The sequence below is a fragment of the Mytilus galloprovincialis genome, chromosome 4 (genome assembly GCF_965363235.1).
Source record: "Mytilus galloprovincialis chromosome 4, xbMytGall1.hap1.1, whole genome shotgun sequence".
Lineage (NCBI taxonomy): Eukaryota > Metazoa > Mollusca > Bivalvia > Mytilida > Mytilidae > Mytilus > Mytilus galloprovincialis.
The window spans coordinates 71551475-71575176 of NC_134841.1; the positions used below are offsets into that span (position 1 = coordinate 71551475).

Here is a 23702-nt window from a genome sequence, read left to right on the forward strand (position 1 = left end):
TTTACTGAACATTCTTGCTACTTACAATTTTGTCTATCTATAATAAACTTGGCCCTAAATTAGTTCCAGAGGAAAATATTTTGTAAAAACTAATGAAATTGTTAAAAATTGACTATAAAGGGCTATAACTCCTTAAGAGGTCAACTGGCCATTTTGGTCATGTTCACTTAATTATAGATCTTACTTTGCTGAACATTATTGCAGTTTACAGTTTATCTCTATCTATAATAGTATCTAAGATAATAACCAAAAACGGCAAAATTTCCTGAAAAATGACCAATTGGGGGACAGCAACACAACAACCAGTTGTCAAATTCATCTGAGAATTTCAGGGCAGATAGATATTGACTTGATAAACAATTTAACACCATGTCAGATTTGCTCTAAATGCTTTGGTTTCAAAGTTATAAGCCAAAATCTACATTTTACCCCGATGTTCTATTTATAGCCGTGGTGGCCATCTTGGTTGGTTGGCCGGGTCACCGGACACATTTTTTAAACTATATACCCTAATAATGATTGTCGCTAAGTTTGGTTAAATTTGGCCCAGTAGTTTCAGAGGAGAAGATTCTTGTAAAAGATAACAAAAAATTGGTAAAAAATGACTATAAAGGGCAATAACTCCTTCAGGGGTCAACTAACCATTTTGGTCATGTTGACTTATTTGTAGATCTTACTTTCCTGAACATTATTGCTGTTTACAGTTTATCTCTATCTATAATAATATTCAAGGTAATTACCAAAAACAGCAAAATTTCCTTAAAATTACCAATTCAGGGGCAGCAACCCAACAACTGGTTGTCCGATTCATTTGAAAATTTCAGGGCAGATACATTTTCACTTGATTAACAATTTTACACCTGTCAGATTTGCTCTAAATGCTTTGGTTTCAGAGTTATAAGCCAAAATCTACATTTTACCCCTATGTTCTTTTTTTAGCCATGGCGGCCATTTTGGTTGGTTGGCCGGGTCACGCCACACATTTTTTAAAACTAGACACCCTAATGATGATTGTGGCCAAGTTTGGTTTAATTTGGCCCAGTAGTTTCAGAGGAGAAGATTTTTGTAAAAGTTAATGACGACGACAACAACGGACGCAAAGTGAGCTAAAAATATAGTAGAAATGTCAAAATTCCTAACAGATATATGGCAGTTGTGGTTGTGCAAAAGCTTGTAATTCAACAAGAATGCAAACACTTCATTAACTGAGTCATAATGTCTGAAAAACTATTTGGAACTTTTTTTTTAGATCAACATCAATATAAAGTACTGATTGATAAGCCATTTAATTGATTTTTTATTATTTATTTCAAAATATACTATGTGAATGGTTTAAAATATATTGTAAATATACATATATATCTATAACATGAATAATAAAATCACTTTAAAATACATAATCATTTTTGTAACAATAATGATTTATTGGAATGTGTTTTAGCTAAACTCTATACTATTTTTGTCATAAAATTCTATAAAGGTTTGACAAAATTATTGATGCTCAAAAACTTATACTAGATGCCAAAAAAGACTACAAGTCCATTTATCAGTAATATATGGAAAATAAAAGAATAAAACAAATGTTTGATCTAAATACTGGCTTTTGATCATAACAAAACTTATTGGCATTTTTTTGGGAAAATCCATGCTAATTTGACAAGGTTATTGATGTTTTAAAAAAACACACATACTGAACCTAATGTTGACACTTACCTACAAGGGAATGTAGGTTCACTTTGCTTTTGTGACATTAGTTTCCATTGAGATCAAAATATATGTGGAAACATTTTAACCATCACATTCATAAAAACACTTGTGGAATTCAAATATTAAAGGATTGTATGTATGCTATAAATTATCACTTTGCACTTTAATGACTTGACTGTGGTTAATCCACAATAATTGGTTTAAAATTTCTGACAACTTGAATTAAACTATCAGCTATGTTATTCCTTGTGTAAGTAGGATTCTCATTATATTATTGTTAAAGTTACCAAAAATCATATAAAAGAACAATTTCAATATTTAAAATCAATAAATACATACACATGTATACACAGGAAGTGCAAGAATATATTGATAAGCTTTGCTAATAAAAATACTAGTTTACTAACTCTACAAAAGACTAAGTTGTCTATTATTGAATATAAATGGAGTAAAACTAATAAGTTATACAATTTGTTCAAATTGTAATACTTGTTCTAAACTACTGTTAAAGTCCAGAAAATCATTTTACTGATAAATTTTCTTTCATATGACTTTAAATACGAAAATGAGATATGTATCAATTGTCTGGAGAACTTCAAACAAAAACTTTAAATTGACAATTGAGATTTATGATTGCCTGATTTTTGCAAATACTTATTACAATAGCAGAACCTGTCTAGTTGACAGCACTGCATTATAAATTTGTTGTGCATATCATGTGGTCTTTTAAAAAAATGGTTTTAATTAGTAAAAACTTTTAAAGGAATGTTATGAACTATTTATCTTTTAAAAAAGGTTGGATCGCGTAGCAAAAATTGCAATAAGAAAACCCTGATGACAAGACATGATAATAATACAAATCATATTTACATTTTTCACGGTATTCAAAAGTTTTGAGTCCCACTTCACATTGTATGCTTAGATATTCATGTACTAGGAATGTATTTGTAAATTTAGTTTCTGACATGTGAATTGTAACACATGCTCTTATGAAGGTCAACCCTGCAATGTAATACTTAATATAATTAAACATCTTTAAGATTTATGATAATCGTTACTAATAAAATGGTAAAACAATTCATTCAATGAATGTTCACAAACAGTATTATGCTAAATTTCTCTCAGACCATGATTTCTTTTAATTTGGCTTCAAAATATAGACCAAACTGAAACACATACACACTAAAAAAATAATTAGTAAACTGAGCAATTTTGTTCTTGTCCTTTAAAATAGTAACAGACAACAAACACCATTGTATTGACTTTTAAAAAGAAGGCAACAAAATAATTATCAATTAAAATAAGGTTGAGCCCCTGTCTGAATCTTCACCTGACTTAGTACAGTGTAACCTGTCTAATCCGACACCTGAGTTTTCCAACATCCTGCTTTAACAGACACATTTGCATGATCCCAAACTATGCCTATCCTTGCAGAAAATACCTGAGTATTCCGACAACCTGTTAACCCAACATTTTTTTCTGGTCCCCTAGTGTGTCGGATAACAAAGGTTACACTGTACATTGACAATTAATTAGAGTTAACAATAACAATAGATGTAACAATATAAAATCTATGATCCTTGATCACAATAAAACCCATCAAAATATAACAAGTGCACATATCTTTACAAAATCAGTGTTTTGAAACATACATCAAGACATGGTCAGTAACATCAGTTTTTGGTCACTGTTAACATGATATATCTTGACTGACCACTTGTATTTTCTTTCAATTTCACTGCTCTTTTTTAACAGGCTTGAAAAATCCCAATAAATAATATGGGAAATTTGTGTGAGGTGCATGGTTTTCTGTTTATTTCTTGATAAAGATATAATCTTCGAAATATAAATTCTTAAAATTCTTGATACATAAATGATTATAGCTGTAATCTTAAATTCTATCTATTAGGTTTTTTTATAAATCTTGTAAAAACTTATTGAAATTCTAGTATTGTTATCTACAGATTTATTACTGAATGAAATACAATTCCAATGGAATGCAAAAATGGAATTCAATTAGGAATGTTTTATTATTATATTTCATCTGGAATGTCAAATAAAAAAAGAACTTAGCAAAATAAAATTTTAAATCGCTTCAATTCCTACAAACTTTAAACCAAAGTTTGAAAATATTCTAATCTTTTATTTGTTGACTCTTAAGGACAATCTTTGAGTACAGCATTGAATGCCTTAGTGACAAGCTTTTCAATAAAATTACACCTTTAAAACTTTATAAAACATTAAGCATCTTTATTCCTAGTTATTAAAACTTCATGGAAAAAATCATATAAAAACACAGGTATATACTTTACAAAATTTGTTCAAACTTAAAGTTTAGTTATTAGGAAATTATTAGCAGGTTTGTTAAATCCTTATTATTTCTTTGTTAAAATATGTCAGAAAAAATCTATCGAAGCATATTTTACATGATTGAAAGGAGATGTTGGCTATGCATCAGTGAGACAGCAACCTGGTAATACAAAAAAGTAAATTGCAAATGTCATCAGAATATGTCAAAGTCTGAATTTTGTCAATTTTATAAAAGCAGTAAAAAGATTTTACAGCCACAAAACTTTCGAGCATGATTTTTGTACTCAGATTCGAAAATCAATCAATCAAATTGCTTGATTTCATGTTTCGAGCATGATTTTTGTGCTTCGAGCACTGAGCAAAGTTTTATGCCTTCAAGGCCTGATCTCAACACGAAAGTCCCTAATGAATAAATAACATTAAGATATAACATAAGACAACCACTAGCCAGGTTCCTGACTTGAGAACATGGTCAAGTACCAAGTTTAACCTTGAAAATTTGATTATATATAATATTATGTGCAAGCTATATCATAACCATTTTTCATTATATTTACAGAAATAGGGTAAAAACAAAACAAACATGATACTCAATTATTAGAGGCATCATGATGCTTTTTTCAAGGCAGAATCAAGGCAAAGTTCAATAAAACATTTATATTTAACACACACAATAATAAAATCATAAATAAGCTCATTTTAAAAATAATTGTACATGTATTATGAAATAACATTGAATGATCAATAAAAATTCTCTACATTATACATAGTCCAGATAAACTTTTATATCCTAAAACATTCTAAATACATTTTTCACATCCATAAAAATCATCACTGAATGGATAATAAAACATTTTACAATATACGGAGCATGAACACATTAGTACAAGCATGCTTGAGATTATTGTAATGTTTTCACATTACATAGGATGGCACCCTGATATATACCCAATGGTAACCACCTCTTGTTATTATCACAGATTTCATATCATTTATCACTAGACAAGACATGTAGACACACTTTGCAAATTATGTTTATAAATACTTGTGTAGATCGTTTGTAATGTTTTATGAAACGCACCTAACAAAAAAGTGCCTAGTATGAAAGCAAGGAATTAAGAACCAAATATCCAAGCAATTTTCCACTTTTTTTGAATGGTAAAATATCGTTTCTTTGCTTATTTTTGAATTTTGAAATGACGATAAAACATTCTTTTTACTGGGAAAGATTAAATTTCTTTTAAAATGTTTTGTGTATCCCTTTAATTCAGTATCTACCCAGAAGTACTTACAGGGTACTCATGATGATAAACATGTCAAACTGATCAATAATAGATTTAGTATTCTACAAAATTTTAAACTTGTTAACCACTTTTTCATTTGATACTGCTCAATCATACATGACATAGAAACTTGAAATAAAATGTTGATAGATTGTTGATTTAGCTTGAAAACATCTGTAAAACTGACAATTTTCTTTTGTGAGTTCTATGGCAGCTGTAGCTGTAGCCGAAAACAATACTTCACCTCAAACAGCGAATCAAACACATTATCAGCATTTCTATTCAAAAATGATCACAGTTCTACAATATGACAATATGTCTGTGACTTTGTCAATGATTATCATTTCATTGGAGATCTGATCAGCATCGTAGTGTCTTGCTTGCCGTCTTTGTGAACCAGAATGACGTCATTGGACTGGTGGTGTTTGATTAAATTTTCTACTGACATAAATGACTGGAAATAAAAGTAATTACATAGAATTAATTTCAACTAACAATGTCTCTTTAGTAATGCTCAAAGCCAAATAAATCAGAAATATACAAATTGGTTTCAATTTGTGAGCATGCACAGTAAAAATTGTTTCTAAAAAGATGTTACCATTATGCTCATTTAATTTTATGTACATTAAAGACATGCTTTAAAATTTATCTAGAAAGCCAATATAAAATCTGAACCAAACTAAAATTTAAAATGTCGACCCCATCAAAAACTATATGTGTAAAGGAGATGCTACTCTTTCTCAAGATGAATTCTCAAATTGAGGTCACCTACTGGCCATTCAAAATTATGTTTTGAAGCTTTTTTTCATGGATTTCATGGGTTAAGTTTAAACCATGGATTTAAATGTTAAACCAAATACCAGTTTTCTATAGGAATGTATGCAGACTTTGACATATTCATGACATCAAATATCTATGAAAATTTGGTTTTCCTCAATCCATCAAAATTGATATCCAAGATGATAAATAGTTATCAAACAAGAAAATTAAGAAAATAAATGAATCCACAGTAATCTTAAACTATATACAGTAAACAAAACTAAACATGTTATTATAGCATTGGAGCTATGTTCTATTAATCTCCAATCAATCATTAGATCAATGTTTTTAATACATGTACTGTGTTTGAAATCTACACACAAACGTTTTAAGAGAGGAGATGAATTATCATATCAACCTACCATTTCATCAGGTTTTTCTTCTCCTATAGCCATCCTACCATCATTTCTTTCCCTTATCTTGAGATTATATATATGGTCATTATATAAAACCATCAATGTATAGGGTTGGTTATTGCCACCTTTTGTACTTTTTCGTAACAAGAAAGATCCGTTCTAAAAGAAAAAATAACAACATGATTATAAATATTCTCAACATTATCAAGCTGAAAATCAATTCCTGATCATAGTAGCCAAAACATTTTGAAGAAAGATTATTTCTCAAATTCTTTCAGATGGATTGAGTAGGGTGGTGCAAGAACTGATTTCACTGTTGCATTATGAAATGAAGGTAAAAAAGCATTTGATCTATATTATCAGAAATAGTGAATAATTTAGCTGCTGTTTTTCGGTGTGAGCCAAGGTTCCTTGTTAAAGTCTGTACTTTGACCTATAATGGTTTACTTTTACAAATTGTGATTTTGATGGAGAGTTGTCTCATTGACACTCATACCACATCTTCTTATATCTATTTATTGACAATAAGGGATCAAAATTAAAAAAAATCTCCTTTTAAGTGGAGCATGCTGCTCATTTCACAAAAAAATCTTAATACTGAATTACTCACTGTTCCCACTTTCTTTAATTTATCATTTCCAACCATTCTGTCTATTTCTCCAAAATACCATCTTTCCTTCAACAAAGGATCTTCAAACTATAAAATACAAATAATTACAATTGGAAGGCATACACTTTATATTAACTCTCTATCCTCCTCATGTTTCATAACTTTACATTATTATGAAACTTCACTGTTTTCCTACGTTGTTTCAGTTAGTTTATACAAAAAGTAACATAGCCTCTTTTTTTAACAGGGACCTCCACGGCTAAGTGATCTACATAGTTCATCTATTGTATCATTAACTTGACAACACTGAGGTTGCCAGTTCCAAACCTGCAAATTTAAAGCATGTTTGATATCAATCTTCATTTACATTTACTAGGATTGCCAGTTTTCCTGCTGGAGGCTGGTGATTCTCACTGGGCACTCTGGCTTCCTCACCAATAAAAACTGAGAAAACACAATAGCACATATAGTGCTGAAGTGGCCTGAAAAAAAAATTCTGTAAATTAAATTTGTGTACTTATGAAGTAATGTTTTTAAAGTTTTGTATCACAGAAAGTTTTGAACAGAAACAAAAACTTACTGATATGGCATCATCATAAATTTCTTGGTCATCATCCTCATTATTGTTTTCTTCTGCCTCAGTTACACTGACCTTTAAAATGTAATGAAACATGATAACAATTCACAGTACTTATTGATCAATTCTATTTAAAACATGTCCAGATTTCATAAAGCTTAAAATAGAAAGCCATATTCAATATAATCTAAAACAACATAATCTAAACTCTCATTGAAAACAAGCTCAGCAGTTGTAGTATTCATTTCAAATGCCCATTTGTCAATTGAGCCAAGATATCAGTAATTAAAAGCAAAATAATACAATAAATATGTATCATCTAGAAAAAATGATGATGTGAAATGAACAAAGGAAAAAAAAACAAAAAAATATGACAGAATATTATCTTTTCAAATCCACCTGAATTTTCTGTAGTTTTCCTTTGTTTTACTGCACATGTTGCTATATAAGCTCAATTAGTATACATTGTCTTGCCTTTGCCCATTAGCCTTGCTATAAAATACTGTTGATTCATTATCAATTTTGGGATAATTTATTAAATTTTCATTGATTTCATGTGTATCAGTTAACAAAATGAATCTGCTGTACTTTAATTTATTCCCTATAAAATCTAACTCCCCCTCCCCCTCCCAAATCATTGTTTTGGTACATATATGATAGCATTTTCCATATACAACGGTAGTTCCAAGCATGGACTGAAAATCAAAATGATAATTCAGTGGTTTTTAAAAGGACATAGGAAACATAGGAAAGATTATGTCCAGTACAGACATCGCAGACAATCAAAATCAGTAACAGAAAAATATTAAAAAGTAACACAATCCTCAATTAAAGCAAGGAGATAACACAAACCTCATGAGTGAAGTAAGTTTCAATAAAAACATTAAATAGAAAGCATACCTTTGTATAACCATCTTTTCCCCTGGGTGGTGGCAACCCAGGTGTGGCATTGGATGGAGGTGGAGGCAGATCTCGATGTTGGGATGGGATTTCTTTGACTGGTGGTGGCACAGGTGGCAAGGAATCACTAGATTTCTGAAATATAGCATTTCTATAAATAACTTTCATTTAAATAATGCTTTCTGATATACCATATATCATTTTTATAAATTACTTACACCTGAATAATAGCTTTCAAATATATCTTTTCTATAAAAAAAAATATACTTTTACCTCAATAATATGTTGTTGTGACAATAAACAAATCTAATGACAGACTATTAGAAATAATTAGCATTAGAATTAAAAACTAAAAAAAACAACCTAAGCTTCAAATCTAACTGCGACTGAGAGATTAATGTGATTACTTTAACAGAATAAATGTGACAAATTCACAATACTTTAAATTTGAATTAAATATTTGCATGCATAACTCTAAAATAACAAATTTTAGTCATTGCATTAATGAATCTTGTTCTTTTCAGTCAAAATTGAATTGAATGCTTGCTTGTTATACTTTCAAACTAGAGGCTCCAATGAGCTTGTTTCACTCACTGTGCATATTATTCATAATATCTGATATGATTATTGTTGTTTCTCCAAGATTTGGAAAAAGATATAGTGTTTTATAATCAGATATAGAAATATTAGTTAAGATTAAAACATTTGTTAGATACGGTTTCAATTTGTATAGCTTTAGAATAATGATTGTTAATATGAAACTGGAAATTTTCCACAAGTTTGTCTGTGATTTATTTGAAGTTTTAGTCTAGATTACTGTCAGTCTATGTCAACATGGTCATCTCAGAACAATCATCATCGGTTATTAAATTTATTGACCGATGAGGATATAGTGCATGATATCTGTACACATCATCTAAAGGCTCTACCATTCTAACTATTGCCACTCAATGCTTGCTCCTGGACCATATTTATTAGATTTGTCAAGAAAAAAATGATGACTTTAAAATTGGGAAAAAGAATTTGTGGGAAGAAAAAGAAGCAGAAAGCAGTTTTGACACAATATCTTTAATTGTTTGGATGGAGAAGATGCAGTTACCATTATAGAAATAAAAGTAAAAGCCACCTCAAATAATTTCATAATTATTTACAATTCAATCTCTGTTTGATTTTAGTGCAACTGTCTTAATTTGAACAACATAATTCAATGAGTATCAATTTTGGTTATTCATTTTGTGCATAGATTAGAATCTTTTTAATAGCTGAGGGCTTATATTATTTAAGTTTTGATGGTACACAAAACCTTTAAATTTGCAGGTTTGGATAGGAATGTATGATGTAAACAGTATGATCATTGGGCATTTACTGCCAATGTTTTATGAAAGATGTGGTCCTGAATGTTATGATAAACTAAACAAAGTGTTTTAGGTTAATTGTCTTCCTGAGACTGAAATCTTAGAAAAAAATTGTCTTTTTGGAAACATTTGAGCCTATGGAAGAACAATACAGCTTTTTTTGTTTGATAAAATAATTTCATTTAAATGATGAAAGTATGAATCTATGCCAAATGTGTTTGTTCAGGTATTAAATCAGTACGAGTTAGACAATGTTTCATAGCAGAGTGTCATATTTTGTTTTAGATATAGACCCTTGTGGATGAATCAAATTATGTTCCGACCGTGCGAGGGCTGTATAGCCAGTTAAGGTCGTTAAAAACTTCCATTTGTTGATGAATCAAGCAATTTTTTCAAATTGATCATGTGATTTTTTAAATATACAGATCTATGATATCACATACATTTAGTTTTACACAACCAAAAATTACTAATTTGAATATAATACATGTTATATGTGTATTATTATTACTACAGAACACATGCTAGTTATTTAGTTCCCAGTCTATACACTACAAGCTAATATGTAAATTAATTTCAGCATATATTACGTTAAGTCAAGGTCTTAATCTGTTTTCTTAAACCAATACTAAGTTTTCATAAAAAGAAGTAAAAATCTTTTGATTTAGAAATTGACAAATTCAGAAAAATTATAATCATTATTGGACACTGATCAGGAAAGTCTTGAACCTTGCAGCTTAATTAGATATTGATTAAAGATTATGACTGATACTGTGGATTCAACATTATTCGTTGGACACCAATTTTTGTTGATTTTCGTGATAACAAGAAAATTATGTTCAACGAATAACAAATTGTCTATAGGCTTGTATGCAGACGTCGGCAAAACCTTGAATATAAATGTCCACATACATGTTAGTTTAACTTTATTCGCGAAAATAAATCTATCAAAAGTAAGTGATACCTGTACATTTTAGGTTATTCATTTTAAAAAGAAATTATAGGCTAAAAACACTGCAAAAGTACCATTATGTCATGGTAAATACTCACCCTAGATTGGGGTAATGACCTTTCAGCTGGAATTGTGGGTGAGACTGGGGAGTTTACTTTGTCATCTTTAGCTGGTATGGATTTCTTAAAACCGAAACCGACAGGTTTAGGAGTAATATCTGGCTTGGCACCTTTAGCTAAAGCTATTAAAGTACAACAGCATTCATTATAATTCATGCAGTATAGGATAGAATGTTAAAGTTACATTTCTATTTAGGCTCATGATAGGAAATCTGGAAGTATTTAAGGTCAAACATTCTGAAAATAAGAGAAAATTATTTATGAGACAGATGATTCCACTTGTAATATAACTGATTAAAATCAAAATTAGTCCAGTTAGACTTAATAGAATAGGCCCCTTTGTTTCAAATATTGTAAACCAAATGTTGAAAAAACAACCAAATAACAAAATATCTAAATTTTAAGGGTGAAGAATTAAATTAAAGTATTGGCATATACTACATTTTTATCATGTTTATGAACAATTAAATTATCTTGTATTCACTTGAATTTTACCAGTTTGTCCAATTTCTTTGAATGATAATGCCAGTTTAATCTTTTCATTAGAAGTGGAACCATCATGTAGAATGTGATATAGTCCTTCTTTCTGACTGACATTAACAATACACATGTTTTGGAGCAATCAGTGAATATTCATTTCAAGGTATAAGGCTGGAAATAAATCCCTGAAAAAATATATAGACAAGAGCAAAGGATAAATGACAACATGCTATAGATAATCCAGTTTCACCAGTCATGCAACAGAATACACAGACATAGAGAGCTACCAGTTTAGGTACCAGTTTTGGTGGAATCCTCTGGTTTGAGACTTCTGGATTCTTGTCCAGGTAGGCATGCAAGAAGGACTTCTTTTCTGTCGGTCTGGCATTTGGTACTGGACGAGTCGGAGGGAAATTTCTTCCTGGTGCCTGTGGCGAAACACTTCTATCATTCTTTTGACCCATAAAACTTGGTCCAGTATGATTTTGTAAGGCATTCTTGTCTGATAAGTCAGAACTCCTTCCAAATTTTAAAGGTGAAGGCTCTCTCTTTGGTGGTTGTAAAGGATTATTGCTTGTTACTTCCTTTTCTACAGTTTCTGCTGGTCTATTTACATGTTTTAACTTTACCTGACTTAAAAAATTTGGTGAAGAGTCATTTTGCTCATCCGAAACACGTGAAGGTTTAAGTGGAACATTTGGTCTCTTCTTAGCAACAGGTTTGGGAAAGCGACCACTCGGAACATCTGAAGGTTTTACTGGTAAAGGTTTATTAAGACTTGGTTTTAATGGTTTCTTAGCTTCATCACTGTCACTACTACTATCTGTAATTGAAATTCCAATGACAAAATTTAAAGGACCCTCAATACATTTTATGAAGCCTATATAACCTCAGTGGATTGCTTTTTGACTGTTTAAAAACAAACAAAAAAAGATTGATTAAATCTGATCATACATCAGACTATAAATATGTGTTAATTTGTAGACTTTGATATACTTTTAAGATCACAAAGCCAAATTTGATTTTTGATAGCTTTCATGCAATTAAAACTAAATTTGTTAATCAAAATACAAATAAAAAACTGTTTTTGATTATTAAGCTGCACATAGTAAGTTAGCAAGTTACCCAATAACAACTCATCTTCAAACTAAGGTATTTACATGTATCATGATCTCAACGCCCACATGTTACATTCAAGCAACCACCCATCTGTCAGTTGAATGTAACTGAGTGTTGCTTTTTTTCTAAATTTCCATTCACTCAAGGTAATCTGTTCATGATGCATTTTTTTTAAAAGAAAAAAGATAATTTTGAACAAGATTCTCCAAAGTTATCAATAATAAAGAGCAGTAAATAAACTAGTTCCATGGAACTTCCATCTATTTTTGAAAGTATCATTTTTCATGGGAGGAAGTAGACACTAGTTTGACATGGCAATCTCACTTTCATTATCATAGGTGACACAAAACTCATGTTCCTACATAGATAATTCGCGGTTTCAGAATAGAATGCATTCTGGGTAATATTTTCAAAAGCATACACCAAAATGTTGTGAATGGTTTAAAACGTTCTAAACAATGGAAATTCAACCAATGATGTAACATTATTTTCATTTTGGTGTACGAACAATGAGATTACCCTTTCGATTCTGAAAAGGTGAATTTTAAAAATGATTTGCCAATAAGGTAAACATCTATACAACACCATCTAAAAAGCAAATAACTACATCACAGTCTGCTTCCTCTATAATTCCTCCTACAAAGCCTATACCTGTTATCATATATCATATTCAGTTTGTTGCATCACCAGAAAGGCTCTTTTAACACAGTGCATTATATTGCACATATATCTCGATGTTTGCTGGCAACTGGTTATATTCGCATGAGCTAGAAAAATTGTCAGTAAAAGCTTAATGGCTCTGACGAAATGATGACTATTGCTTAAAATGGTTTAATGGTTCTCCTAACAAATGTTTGAAAGGGCACCAAATAAAATGCATAGTTATTCAGTTCAGGGATGCTTGTTGCAAACTCCAATCATTTTAAATTGCAAAAACACTACAGAATAAATAAAGCTTTTCAAAATATAGACATAACAATAATATTGATAGTAAACTTTTATTTAAGTGTGCAATCGTGTTTTTTTTTTTTCAAACATAATGTTGTCGAAAATTTACATAAATAAATGAAGGTAAGTAAATTCTGAGATTATAATATCAGCAAAAACAAAACTTTTCTTATGAAAACAACAAACTGAGAGATTTCTATATTATCATGCATGATTTATATAAATTACTCCACCTAGATACATCTATTTATCTCTGACATTTACATGTCCTATAGCCATCACATACCCTTCATACTTCTACATTCTATATCTAATACAGTGCTAAATTAAAGTACATATAAGGGGGATAATCCAGTAACTTACTACATATAAAAACTGAGAAAGGAAATGGGGAATGTGTCAAAGCGACAACAACCCGACCATACAGCAGACAACATGTACATGTATAAGAATGCACTTTTCTATGTGGGTGGTTATTAATATATTGAACAATTAGAAAAATAAAATAATCAGTCTATATCTTTTTAACGTTCTTTTAAATTGAGTACTTACAAAATGCAGCTGCAAATATTTAAATAGAAAGATAATTTAAGAAGGTAAACTTTTGTTGAAACATTATAAGACATTTGGGTATTTTTGATAAAATCAAATAGTGATATAAATGGGTTGTCATTTCTTTTTCTTCTTCTTTCTGTTCTTTTTTTCTTACTTGTTTGATATAATTTTGAAAACAAAGTTATAAGTTTGAGCAATTTGATGAAACTCAAAATGCAAAATATAAACAACAAAAATAAAAATTTACACATTAGCTTCTCGTGGTATAGCAATTTGCATGTGCGAAAAATTACTAATGATAAAAATGTGAAAGTCCAACCTAGCTTGCTATTTAATTATCTGGTTCTCATAATTCTACTGACAATCAAGAAACCATTGAACCAAACTTAATTCTACAATTGACAAGTTTACCTTTTTTTCTGGTTTGAAAAATACCTCTAAAACATTTTATATGATAAGAGAAAAAGAGTTTTCTTTTTATTGCATTACAATTATATTGTTTCTATTTGTTCAATATACTATGGAATGCTTTACTGTTATCAATTTTTGTGGAATTATTTTTTTTAATTTTTCACTTTTGCTAGATTTTAAAAGATTTAATCATAATTTTGCACACAAACATTTTGAAATTCTTATTTTGTTGAACAGTTAAAAATGTGGTTAAACTTGAGTCAAGAAATTCCACAAAAATTGGTGACCTACATGTAATAATACAATGTAAATCCAAAGAGCAAATGACTATTCTAGCAGGAAATTGTACATAGAAAGTTCAACGAAGAAAATAAAATTTGATGAATTTTTTTTGTTTCTTCAGCAACACTTTAGTGGGATCTTCCAGGATTGTTTAAAGATAATGTGAAAATTATCAGGGCATAGTTAGTAAGAATACTCTTCTTTGACAAACCCGTGTTAGCATTCAAATTGCAAACTTCAATTCAACAAATCTATGGATTATTGTTTGAGAGCAGAACATATTTTCTATTTGCAAAGGAAAGGGTTTAGATTCTTCTTTTTATTTTCAAATAGATAATTATAAAACAATTTAGCAGCCTTTTCCCATAGGCCTTTTAACATCATGGTAATGCAATGCTATATTTCTTGAATGTGATGCTAGCTGAATCTTACAGATTATATTATGGATGTGATGCTATAATTTTTAAAACCTAGAAGGTATTACAAATTTCCATGTTTACCAGGATGTTAAATGAAGTATATGGGAAGAACTTTTAAGGAAGTATTTCAAAAGAATCTTTTTAATAATCATTATTACAAAATGTAATAAATAGATTTTTGTAATCTTAGAGCAAATGCAAGTATAAGTACCGCTATGATTTACAGTTGAGTATAAGTACTTGTATATTTTTGTATTTTGTCTGAGTTAAAATTAAAAGCTCAATTAAAAGTTAGATTATAATTTGCTGGAGACATTATTTAACTTATCAATTTAAAACGTCTCTCTTCAGACAATATAGGACTCAAATTTATTTTTATAGTTTAAGGTTCTTATTGGCATAGTTTAACCTACAGCTTGAAAAATTGCTCTATAAGTACTGTATGGATAGCAGCAATCAATTGTTTAAGTAAAACAGTACTCCATTTTTGTACAAGCATATGCATGCAGTGTTATTTTCCTCAAGTTTGTTTACCAGAGCCTAAATAAATATCAACTTGAAATTGAGTAGCATTTGGTCTTTTATTTCAATTGCCAGTAAGGCTTCTATATATGGTGCTGGTGATGAAAGCAGGTTGTTATTGAATGGTGTTTTAATTGCTGATCAAATGCTTTGTTGAAGGACATTATTGCGAACCAAATGAATAGAACTGACCAAAGTTTAAACATCTTGACCAAGAGTAGATGACTCTGTGGAAATGTTTCATTTGGCTCACAATAAAATAAAATACAACAAAGAAAAGGTGAGAATAGACTTACGTGTAGGTGGACCTAAATATATAACAAGAAAAGCTTGCATATCCTAAATATCCTGAATATATTCATAGAAAACAATATTCTAAACATAGATTATTTTAGCAATCTGATTATAACAAATAATTACTTCAACAAAGATATATGATGTTTGTTTTGTTGCCAATTTTAATATAAGCCAGCAAAAATTTAGCCAAAAATGAGCTCTTGTGCATAAAAATAAAATCACATCCTAGCTAATTCTACTATTCAAACAATAGAGGTGAGTGCAAAAGAAAAAAAAACCAGTAGTCTATATATTTCCCACAACAAAGGATGTACTATTGTGAAGTATTTTATGACCCCAAAACTATCCTACCATTTTCCCTTCTTTAGCTAAGTTGCTACTTTACGTACAACATTAATTAAGCTGTGATGTTATGCTAAATTAATACCTTAAAACTAACATAAAACATTTTGAAATATATAATGAAACATTTAAGCTTACCTTCTCTTTCTTTGTTTTTAAAGAAATTAAATTTAGCTTGAAGTTCATTATGATCTGTATATTGCTTTGGTTCTTTCTTCTCAGGTTCTTTTTGAGGTTGAACTTTTTTTAGTCTGTCTTTTATATTGAGAATATCTCCCATTCCTATAGCCGGCATACCCATACCAGTAGGTTTTGGTACTGGTTGTTTCTTTTCTACATTCCTAGGAGCTAAAGTACATTATTCTAATCAAAACAAACACACAATAAAGAAACAACACAATAGGTGCCTAAACAAAGTTGTTATATCATAGAAAAACAAATAATAGGGGTATACATCTATGATACAAAATCAGTAAATGGACAGCAAAAATCTCACAATCAGCAAAGGAACATGCCAGGTACTTTTACTGCTGCTCTTTATGTCAAAGAAAATGTAGGACAATCTTACTGGTTTTCTTTAAAATTAGCTATTTCATTCAGAAAAACTGCTCATCTGATCACTTTCAATATAAAGGGGGTCTCATTGGGGGGGTTCCGATCCTGGATCCCGCTTATTGTTTTGTCAGATCCCTGCATTCCGCTTACACTATGTACGTAAGCAATTCTCTTTTTTTGTCATTTCCCGGGTCCTGCTAGACCTCATTTCCCGTTTTTAGGACACAATAATTTGACTTTCACTTGTGCCGCTTACAAAAAATCGGCAATCCAGTGTCACGCTTAGACCCAAATGAGACCCACTATAAATTCTTACGTCTTTTCTGGTGTATGCAAAAAACATAGAAAAATAGTACAGTTACTATACTATAATTTTTCATTAAAAGCTGACTGTACTAATGAATACATACGAGGTGGTGCATCATCTCTCTTCTGTTTCTAAAAAATATAAAAAAATATGGCACTCTTACAATATGATGAAATTGTAAAAGATCAACATCACAAAAAAGGTTTTACTGTACTTGTACACATTTTCTATTGGGATGAAATTAAATGACAAAAAAAATAAAAATTTTTGTATTACATATATTTTTTTATTACAAATATTTAATAAACAAAGGGATTTTTGTTATGCTTCATAAAATATATATGTTTGTTTAGGAGAGTCAATACGTTTAACATTGTGTTGCTACTTTTGTGATTGTGATACTAAGTCGTAGAATGAGATTAGAACTTAACAAATAACATTTAGTTTCCTTGCTATTTCAAGATCATTTAGGCTAGACAGAATCAATCAGAATAGAATACAAATTATTGCTATTTGTCCGCAATTACTGGACATCACAGAGGTTCCTGTAAAATTCTGACGACATAATACAAATTATTTGACACCACAGTGGTAAAGTGATTGTTGTATGACGTCAATAGTTCAAGCAGGACAGATTCTCAGTCAGCCAGGAAAAGCGATTAGGTATTTTTGCACATGTCACAAGTCAGGAGTCTCTGGCCTTTGTTAGTCTTGTATTATTTTTAATTTAGTTTCTTGTGTACAATTTGGAAATTAGTATGGCGTTCATTATCACTGAACTAGTATATATTTGTTTAGGGGCCAGCTGAAGGACGCCTCCTGGTGCGGGAATTTCTCGCTACATTGAAGACATGTTAGTGACCTTCTGCTGGGTTTTTTTCTATGGTCGGGTTGTTGTCTCTTTGACACATTCCCCATTTCCTTTCTCAACTCTAATGAATGGGTGCAAACATTATTTTTACAGCAGTACAAAAGCAAACAATCCTCTCTTAGAAACCTTCATTTCATTGCAACAAAAGATTTCTGAGTCATAAACATATAACTTTGGTGTTTTAAGAAACCATTCTTTTTACTTGATGTTACTGTAAAATAGTTTAGAAAGAAGAGTGAACTTGATACTAATCATGTTAATGAAAAAGAAAGTAGAGAAATTGCCTTGCATTGACAGCACTGATTTTTTCTTCTTATATGCAATGAAACATTGTGAATTTTTCACTATACTGGGAAGGACTAAATGTTAGGCAGGCAACATTTTTCTCTATAATGTGCAAAAAAAAGTTCTGCATATTTTTTTAGACTGTTAATTCAACATAGGATAATAGGATAAAGACTTGATGGAATTACCCTTATGACACAAGACATTTAAAATAAGGTTTAACCAAATACCATACATCGAAGGTAAACTACTGGGAAATAACTCACCAATACTAAACATGCAACTAACACATTTTTACCATAAAGTACTCACAAAAATTGATGCAAATAATTTTTCCTCAAAATATTTAATAATATCTTTCTGTAAATAGCCACAAAAAACAACTTTGTACCATTTCTTAAACAAGTAATTGCTCCTGTTATATTTCTAGAAGATTTGTGTAAAAACATATTTGGTGAGAGTTGGAGTTAAACCATTTCTTTTTTAAACATTAAATGAACCTAATGATCATAAAATTCTTTGCAAGGACAAAAATTGCTTTTCAAGGTCGAAAAATTTCCATGCAAAGACATAACAATTCTATGCAAAGATTCAAACATACAATGCAAAGACTTAAATAAGCTATACAACGACTTAAATAAGCTATGAAAAAATATAAAAACATTATGGTACACAAAGACATTTCACTGCTTTGCAAAGACAAAACAGTGCTCTGCATAAACATAACTATGCTATTAAAAGACATAATTAACAGCTGCATTGAGAGGGCATGACACAAACCTTATATTGCAAATGGAACAAATGGAAACAGTTGCAATAAAAAAATGGGATATTTAAAAGGAATTTACTGTAATCAAAAGCAAATAAAATGGGTCTGTAGAAAAACATACCTGAGGAAACTGTTGAAATCAAAATGTTTGTTATGCTTAGCCATTGAAACAGTATGTATATGTCTAAGCAAAATGAAGTTATAGTACAATATGTGAAAAATATACTGAAATCTAATAATTTAAGTCCTATAACTCTTGAACGACAAACAGAAAACTTGACAAAAAAGAATCACATGGGAACCTCCTTTTATCAATTCCCACAATAACGTGAAGTTTGGATAAAATCAGCCCAGGAATACTGGAGTTCAAGTGTGATTTGTGAAAATTGTCTTTAATGAAAAGAGTTTCATTCATACCTCTGGAACAAAAGACAGAAAAATTCAAAAAATTAAAAGGGACCTTCCTTTCACCAAGTTTGGAGGATATCAATTAAGAAAAACTGGAGTAAGCTGGTAATTTTTTTTTTAAATAGCCTAAAATTTAAATCAAAAGGGAGCTTTTTCCATCAATTCTAATGTTGTGTTAAAGTTATTTGATAATTGGTTAATGAGAATTTGAGTGATTGTTGGACGGATGGACATTAAATAGTATACCAGAACACGTCCCCTCTTTGACGACTGTATACAAATATTATGCAACGACATGAGTATATTTAATGAATGGCTATTATCTATTTTGAATTTATTGAACCATAAAACTAATTTTTGACTCTTCACATTGAATAATCCGCGAAGTGGATTATGTAAAATGTGAACAGTCAAAAATTAGTTTTATGGTTAAATAAAATCAAAATAAATTATTGCCATTCATTATAAATAAATTTCTATCAAAAATAAGGCCCAAAGAACTTTTTATATTATTTATATTAACAATAACAACGTACAAACATGTTGGCGTATGAATTCACAACGTCAGAGTGGGCATGTCGCCATCAAAATTGACAACATTGAAAATAAAACTGATAATTTTAACCAATCAGAAGACAGTAAACACACCAAATTTATTTATAATAATTTATTGATGTGCTTATAAATAAAGAAATGAGCCTAAAGGAAAATGCTCAAAACAAAGTTATGCAGACTTATTCAAACTTAATAGAACTTCCCTTTTCCATGTTATAGTTATCAATAGAGCAGATTAAAAAGGTGTTTATATTCTGTACCACATCTTTTTTTTTCTTTTTTTTTCATTCGAACAGTGTTTTTCATTTTAATCTTTTTTACTTTTTTAATGTAATTATTAACACTACCCAATGCTTACAGGTCTTGGTGGTGGAAGTGCTGGAGCTGCTGCTATTGGAGGGGCTGGGGCCGGAGGAGGGGGTGTCTCATCATCAGCAATCTGTAAAAAAAATTTGTAAAAATCTATAAATATTTGTGATGAAAGCTATGATAGAAAATTTAATTTTTTCGATTTTAACTGACAAAAAAAATTGTCTGGACACTTAACAGTATAAATGCCATAACAAAATCATCACATCAAGTTGAAGATAAAAGTAATTTATTGACCAATCTGACCTTTATCCTTTCTTAGTATAAATGTGTTTAAAATATTCATCTGTTAGCTTTGAATTGACTACTGCAGAATTTTTTTCTTCTAATTATTCTTTTAGAAATGGTCAGCAATGAATTTGCCGTTTGTATAATAAACCCTCACAATTTATTGACAATGTACATATTTTACCTGATACAATTCTTCTGATACTGGTGCACCAACATCACATTCTTGGTACTGAAAATGTCAGAAATTAATATAGAATTAATTCTCAAAGTGGGATTAATTACAACCATTAGCAACGACAAGTCTTTTTTTTAAATGATCTTGACTTCTTCCCATGAGGGTCATGCATGGTTGGTAATCCCATAGCAATTTTAGTTTCTTTATTTCAACCTAACTGACCAAAATACTGGAAACTTCAGTATAACAGTAATATCATCACCATACTAACCAGTTTTCTATGTGTGCAACAAATATTTTGAAATATACAGCCATGTTTATATTTCTAAAAGACATACCTTCAGTGAAAAATTCTACAGAAGTTACCAATACATGGATTAGAAAAACACTCGTCACCAAAGAATGAGCAAGTACAAAAAGAAGCATATAATTATCACACACTGCACAATAAAAAGTTTTGAGTCTAGTAAAAATAATAAATGCCACAGTTTTAATATCACATTCATATCATTAGTAGTCATACAGATACAGTAACTACATTGTTATGTCACACACACCCACTAGTTAATGATTGAAAATCTTTATATTTTATTTGTGTGGAGTTAAATACTTAACTTCAAAAAAGTATTTTGACCACAAGCTCCAATTATCATTTCGTCCATATAAAAAGCTCAGACAAAAATTTCAGATACAAATAATTTGCTGTTTATTTTTAACAAAGAGAAATTCTTCACTGAAACTTCTATTAGTGTTTCTACAGGCCATAAAATGCTAGCAGGATTTTTCAAACTTTTTCGACAATCAAGAAAGAAGTTATATTTTCTTAACTCTTCCTGCATTATTCAATAATATTTCATAACATTAAAGGTGTGATGCTTTGCTAGGCATGTGGATATGAGACATGGAAGTGCATTATCTAGGTGAGCTGTGAATTTGAATTTTCAACAGAAATTTGAAAATCAAGAAAAGTTCCATGATTCATGACATATTATAATATGAGCAAAGACATTCTGGAGGTATTGGCTAAATTTGTATGGGGATTTTAAGTTTGATTTTCAAAAGGTGCCTTAGACATACATGGGTACGGAACCCTAGATGTTTCATGATACTTGGTATGCAGAGTGAAACTAACATTTACAAACCCTGTTTTAAACAATTAAATTTATTTTTTGCGGGGAAGGGCTTTTATAATGGGAAATTTTGGATGAAATTTTCAAGGAATTATTTGATGATAGAAAATGTTAATTTGAGCTCATATGTTATTCTATCTTTGAAGAAAAAACAAATAGACCACTTTCGAGTTCATTTGCCACCGGGAAAAAACAATTCTCCGCCCATTTATGACGTCATTTACCAGATAGAGGGGATCGCCTGTATCCCTGTTCTATTCACGTTCATCAAGCGTCTTAGTGATTGTTGTTGTTTAGGATAAACTAGAAATAATATTTGTTCAGTAGGTACTTTTATCACAATTCCCTAATGACAGCAGTGCTGATTGTTAATTATGAAAATTAAATTTGCTGAAAAATTTGTGCAATATAGCATCATAGTTTTCCAACCACTAGCTCAACATGGGAAAGGAAGTGACAATGTCCCTAAACGCACTGATGATGTTCACTAAAACCAGAGTTTTGGTAGAAATGCATCGAACTCGTAAGTTGTCTCTTAAGAAACAAGAATGTGTCCCCAGTACACGAATGCCCCACTCGCACTATCATTTTCTATGTTCAGTGGACCGTGAAATTGGGGTTAACCCTCTAATTTGGCATTAAAATTAAAAAGATCATATCATAGGGAACATGTATACTAAGTTTGAAGTCGATTGGACTTCAACTTCATCAAAAACTACCTTGACCAAAAACTTTAACCTGAAGCGGGACAGACGGACGAACGAACAGACGGACGGACGAACAGACGCACAGACCAGAAAACATAATGCCCCTCTACTATCGTAGGTGGGGCATAAAAATTCAAAGAAAAAGCTAATTCAAAATTATTTGTGTTCTATAACTATTTCTAAACAACAACAAAAACCCTGTGTAATGGGTTAATTATGTTATAAACAAGAATGTGTCCAAAGTACACGGATGCCCCACTCGCACTATCCTTTTCCATGTTCCATGGACCGTGAAATTGGGTAATTATCTAATTTGGCATTAAAATTAGAAAGATCATATCATAAGCAACAAGTGTACTAAGTTTCAAGTTCATTGGACTTCAGCTTCATTAAAAACTACCTTGACCAAAAACTCTAACCTGAAACTCCCACTTTCATTTTCTATGTTCAGTGGACCGTGAAATTGGGGTCAAAAGTCTAATTTGGCTTAAAAATTAGAAAGATCATCTCATAAGCAACAAGTGTACTAAGTGTCAAGTTGATTGGACTTCAGCTTCATCAAAAACTACCTTGACCAAAAACTTTAACCTGGACGGACGAACGGAACCACGGGCGGACGGACGAACAGAGCCACAGACCAGAAAACATAATGTCCCTCTACTATCGTAGGTGGGGCATAAAAAATGATAATTCTAAAAATGTGCTGAAAATATCTGCAATGTATGTATAGAAATAAATAACAATTTTGGAGTACCAGTATATCTGTCTCGAGCAGGCTAAGCCTAATTAAAGTAGTTTTCATTTTTTTCGCATAAAAACATTACCAGCTGTATATTAATCTAAAAACCTTTCATGGATATATATTGTATAGAAGGTTCTCCAAAATTTAAATGTGTAAAAGCCTCCAAATACAAAAATGTATATAATGCACGTAAATATTAATATAAGTGATTAACCAAAAATAAGCCTCTACTTGA

At 30.5% G+C, this 23702-nt stretch overlaps 1 protein-coding gene across 6 annotated transcripts in view; it reads right to left on the reverse strand.

Annotated features, from left to right (window-relative positions):
* Window positions 1-1267: 1267 nt before the first annotated feature.
* Window positions 1268-23702, reverse strand: part of LOC143072862 (uncharacterized) — a 40014-nt gene continuing 17579 nt past the window's right edge. For 4 of the 6 annotated variants that reach the window (XM_076247985.1, XM_076247984.1, XM_076247983.1 and 1 more), the window contains 10 exons: window positions 20895-20942; window positions 20472-20552; window positions 17329-17356; window positions 16502-16711; window positions 11756-12291; window positions 8563-8697; window positions 7666-7737; window positions 7086-7172; window positions 6482-6634; window positions 1268-5754 (listed from right to left, as the gene is read on the reverse strand). In XM_076247985.1, the coding sequence (XP_076104100.1) occupies window positions 5641-5754; window positions 6482-6634; window positions 7086-7172; window positions 7666-7737; window positions 8563-8697; window positions 11756-12291; window positions 16502-16711; window positions 17329-17356; window positions 20472-20552; window positions 20895-20942 (1464 nt within the window). In that variant the 3' untranslated portion in view covers window positions 1268-5640. Of the gene's footprint in view, window positions 5755-6481; window positions 6635-7085; window positions 7173-7665; window positions 7738-8562; window positions 8698-10967; window positions 11111-11755; window positions 12292-16501; window positions 16712-17328; window positions 17357-20471; window positions 20553-20894; window positions 20943-23702 lie in introns of all 6 variants that reach the window. The other 2 variants (XM_076247987.1, XM_076247982.1) reach the window with 2 other exon arrangements.